Source organism: Etheostoma cragini, chromosome 23, assembly GCF_013103735.1.
Source record: "Etheostoma cragini isolate CJK2018 chromosome 23, CSU_Ecrag_1.0, whole genome shotgun sequence".
Lineage (NCBI taxonomy): Eukaryota > Metazoa > Chordata > Actinopteri > Perciformes > Percidae > Etheostoma > Etheostoma cragini.
Window position 1 is genome coordinate 1,754,800 of NC_048429.1, and position 5,046 is coordinate 1,759,845.

Here is a 5,046-nt window from a genome sequence, read left to right on the forward strand (position 1 = left end):
GGGGGGGGGGGGGGGGGGGGGGGGGGGTGGTGCAGACTGAAACATGACTCCCCTCTCCACTGCAGAGATGTCTCTGGCTTTCCCTCTCTTTCCCTCTCTTTCCCTCTCGTTCCTCCCTTTCTTTTTTTTTGTTTTTTTTGTCTCTCAGTTACTGGAAGTGACTGTTCCCTGATTGGAGAAAAGGGTCTACGGGAATTTTTGTTCTTTGAAATTGATCTTTGGGGGAATTAAGTCCCTTCACCAAAAAAGACACAAAGCAAGGGGTGTGTGTGTGTGTGTGTGTGTGTGTGTGTGTGTGTGTGTGTGTGTGTGGTGCTTTCCACTCACGGCGCCCAGACTCTACACCCCTTTAAGTGATGTGTAACCACTTTACTATCGATTTAATCAACACTTTGTAGCGTTATTTTAAATTTATATTGTCATATACACATGTCTGTTTTTAAATAGTTATTTTAAGAGTTTTAAACGTAGGAGTTAAAAACCAAGAAAAGTTATTATTTACATTTTTATTCTAGACAATTTAGCCTGTTTTTTTGTGCTTTTTTCACAGTTTCAGTTTGAAAAGCTGAAAAACAACAACTACAATATTAATAATAATAAACTTCACACACCCTTTTTCATTTTTTCCCACCTAGATAATACCCCGTCCTTTTTTTTTTAGAACATTTAAAATGAACTTTTATGAAAAAGAAAAAACTGGATTAATTAAGTAACTTCTTTTTGGATGGATTCATCCTCCTGTTCTTCATAGTTTTGCTCCAAAACACAACTATACAACTTGAACTATTGAGAAAATGGAAGAAAGTAGAAAATCAACTCAGAAATGATCAGAAAAGCGTTTCTACTCACTGCAAACAGCACATTGAAGAAGATAAAGAGGCATTTGATGCATCCGTTAATTTTTCCCATCTTCGGTTATTTTTTTGTGATTGGCTCCCAGAGATGAAGCAGTGTGTGCATGTACTGTAACACAGTGTGTGTGATGAAGTGCAGCAGTGTGAGCTGTGATAAACTGGCTGGAGAGTGAATGAGGGGGAACATAGATCTGCAGCACACAGATCTAATCCGCAGCCACAACACATGCACGCACAACAAGTTGAGCTACTACAAACACTGGGAGGAAAATGTAACTTAAGTGACTTAAGTAACTTATTTAGTAAACGTAATAAGCACTCAATAAAGTATGCCTAAGTGATAGGGTAAGGATGAAGTTTAAGCACTTTTTGAAGGTTAATTACTTCAAGATATGTTTTTTCTTACTCTGTTTAGCTAGGAATGTATTTTGAAAGGCAAAGGAGCAATTGCTAAAAACACTCAGCTTAAAAACATTCAGATTAAAAAACAGAAGGTTGACCATGTCTGCAGTTAGATCGCGTGCTGATAGACGTTTTTTTCGTGCGTTATTGCACAACCAGGATGTTAAATTCAAAGGTTTAGCCGAGTTCAGATCTGAGAACGCTTAAGAGCATCTATGTAAATGATGATCTGGTATGAACGTTGTTGGAGAAAGTATTTGAAGGATGTGCACCGGAAGCTCACTGATTAAAAGACAGATAAGACTGCTATATTGTTTGTTTTTCTTTTTGCTAACAAATCCCATAAAACGTCTATTTAAACTTTCTGACTTTTGAGTTCCAGAAATGAAGAAATATGTCGTTTCTTTAGTGATTTCCTACAACATGCTGGGCGATGAGGAGATTGATGGGGATTTTTTTCTAAGGCGGAGAAATCCAGATTTGGTGCCCTCTGTTTGTGTGTGTGTGTGTGTGTGTGTGTGTGTGTGTGTTTCCAGGGTAATGAAAGATTTTGTATGCAACAGAGTGGCTTACTAATGTGTGTAAGTCTTGCATACAGGTCACGGGAGGGCAGCTGACACACTGTGTGATGATGTGAGTCCCCACAGGATTCATTTCATTGTAGTAAACCATTATTATAAACGGTATCACTGTATAAAATGACCTGTTGCCCGGCTTTTGAAAATGATAATAATGATGATGATAATACCAGAAATATACAATACAGGACATTGTTGGAATTGTAGGTTCTACTGACGTGCGCCGGCCAGTGCATTTGCCTTTGATCCCCTATCTAACTGCCCAGTCGTCGGACGAAGCGGGGGGGATCATCGAGATAACTTTCTCTACCTAACCCCCAAACCCTAACCCTACCCCCCCTAACCCTAACCCTAACCCCCCAAACCCTAACCCTAACCCTGCCCCCCTAACCCTAACCCCCCTAATCCTAACCCTTACCCCTAACCCTTATACCTTATCTCTAACCTAACCCCTAACCTAACCCTTATCCCTAACACTAACCTCCCTAACCCTTGCCCCCCTAACCCCCTAACCCTAACCCCTAACCCTACCCCCCCTAACCCCCAACCCTAACCCCTAACCCTACACCCCCTAACCCTAACCCCCCCTAACCCTTGACTTGTGTGCGCTAAACTTAACCCTCAGACTGTTCTCATAAACCATTCTAACATATAGCTACGAAAAATAATGCACTGTTATTCATATGTATTTTGTATAATATGCACCAAATTCCCTGCTGCTATATGAGAGCATTGATGTCCACGTAGGGAGGAAGTCGGGGGAGATGTTTGGGTCCTAAAACACAGGGCTTTTAAGAAGAGGAGCGCAGTTTGTGACACAGAAGAAGTTAAGGGAAAAAAACAAGACGTTCACTACTAGTAGTACTTAAAGGGGGCCGTTTTTTTAACCCATACCAAGATATTTTATCTAATCTTAACTAGTCATCTTGGTGTCTAAACTTGACTTCACTGCTGCAGGACGATCACCTGTTGACTTACCTGTAACGTGTCTGGTCGGCTAAACTTCAAATGCAGTTACGTCATCACATTACCATCATTACAACACACTGCCAAATAAATACAGAAATATTAAATTAGAAGAAGAAATGGAGATAAAAAAATAAAAAAATAAAAAACTGCATTCTGTGCTTGAGTACCACCTGGGGTTTAAGGCTGAGTGACAGAAAACGACAATACCAGCTTCCTAAAAATGACAATAGAGTGCTGATTGTAAATAATGCCTTTGCATTTCTTGCGTTTATTTTTTATCATGAACCACGGGTGTGTAGTGTGGCCATACTTCTGTTTTCGGGGCCTCTTGTATCTCTTGCATCCTCTTGCATCCATAACAACTTTATTTCTAGATCCATGTATAAAAGAATCAATGGTTTGACTGGAGAAGATTTAATACTACTTGGTACTGGGTTATTTTAGCTGACAGCTTATATGTATATGTATAGAGTACAAATACCCATCCCTGTCTATCTGTGCACGTACTTTTTTGTGAAAGAAAATCAATATTAACCCCACATTTCAGAGTATTTCTGCACTAATTTGCCAACGTTTCCAGAAAATGTTGAGATCCCAGCGCTCCATCCTTCATAACTCGAGGGACAGATAAACAAACAATGGACTATTGAGTCATGTAACTACAAGGTCCTTTCCAACTGAATAACATAAATACATATAATCCGTAAAAGGACCAATAGAAATTATGAAGTACTTTTAAAACTGATTATGTAGAGTACAATATGTGACATGTTACGCCTTGGCCAACGGGAAGAGAGGAGTGTATGCTTACAGTAAGAGTGTGTGTTAATGGGGAAATAGGAAAAAGATGTTAAAGAAAGGTCCAAAGGAGGTTTTGTGTGTCTAGCTGAATATAAGGCAGAAACAGACAAAACAGACAAAGATCGGGGTCATTTCCTCGGCAGATCTCAGAGGGCGGTGGACTGGACGGGACATCACCGGACCCGACAACCTAAAACAAGAGTTGGGATTTAAACAAGCAAGCAGCTAAAGAAAGCTTCAGAAATTCTCTTCAGTGGATTTACGAGACAGAGGCCACTGAGGGTAACCATGACGACCGAGAGTTCATCTCTCACCCACACCAAACAAGTCGTAGCTTAGCACCAGCCAAGACAATTGTGATTGGTTTGAAGGAATCCCAATAAACCAGAACGCTGTGTGGACTAGCCAGACCCCCCCACAGGAGGGAGGAAGGTCTGGTAAAGCAAGACTAATGTCATGGTCTCGGTTTTTTTGTCGGGTTTTCCCTCTCCCTTCGTCGTGTTTCCTCCCTGGTCTTGCGTTTGCATCTGCTTTTTCCCCGGTAAGGTGGTGTTGGTCCTGTCTTGTGTTCCCACCAGTGCCTGTATGTATTCTGTTTCCTGTTTTATTTTGAAGTCTTTTTTTTGTCTCGTCTTGCTTCCAGTTTTACTTCCTGTGTCTTCCCGCTCTTGTGATTACCTGATGTTTCCCACCTGATTCCCTGCCCTCTTGTCACCTGCCTCTCGTTACCTCGTTACCTCGTTACCTTGTGTATTTAATGTCTGTGCTTCCCTTGTCTCTTGTCAGATCATTTTGTCGGTCTGGTGTCCTTGAGCCCTTCCGTGCCTCTTCCTGACTCTGTTTTTGACGTTTGTTCCTGTTCCCTTTACCAGCTTCTCCCCGGCTGGGTTTTCACAGCCTTTGCTTTGGCCTCGCCTTTTTCCCTGGACCCTGTTGGATTTGGGGATTTTTGGACTTTGCTGTGAGGTTGTTTTGCTCCCTGTGTTTTTCTTGGACTTTAGGTTAATAAATCCTTGTCTCCCGCCTGCCTCCCTCTTCTCTGCATTTGGGTCCTCAGTTTCTCCTCAGCATAACATCTAGTCTTTTGCAGAACCAAACCTATGAACGTAACACTTCCCATCATATTTGGTAACCCTAGTTCGCGTGTGGCCCCGGCCTGGCCTATCCATTTGAGATGGTCCAGAACCAGAGATCTGAGATAGTACACAAACTACATGGTTCATAGTTTGTTGAGAGGGGATGATCATTGTGCATACAATCACAAGGTTTGACAATAGGAAGTGTACTTTTTCAAATGACTTTTCAACAACAAACTGTAGTGAGAACAATGTCCCAACATGTTCCTTTTATTATCATCGTCTCCATGGGGAAATCGGCTCGCAGCAGAAATCACATCACAAGGCATTTATAAACAACGTTAAGTCAAACAACACACAGAAAAA

The 5,046-nt window shown here is 41.4% G+C and overlaps 1 protein-coding gene across 1 annotated transcript in view; it reads right to left on the reverse strand.

The window, feature by feature from the left end:
• LOC117938840 (CD63 antigen-like) overlaps positions 1 to 1,080 on the reverse strand; it is a 12,878-nt gene extending 11,798 nt beyond the window's left edge. The window contains exon 1 of the mRNA XM_034863773.1: positions 850 to 1,080. Coding sequence (XP_034719664.1) covers positions 850 to 909 — 60 coding nt within the window. The 5' untranslated portion in view covers positions 910 to 1,080. The remainder of the gene's footprint in view (positions 1 to 849) is intronic.
• Between the last annotated feature and the right edge of the window lie 3,966 nt (positions 1,081 to 5,046).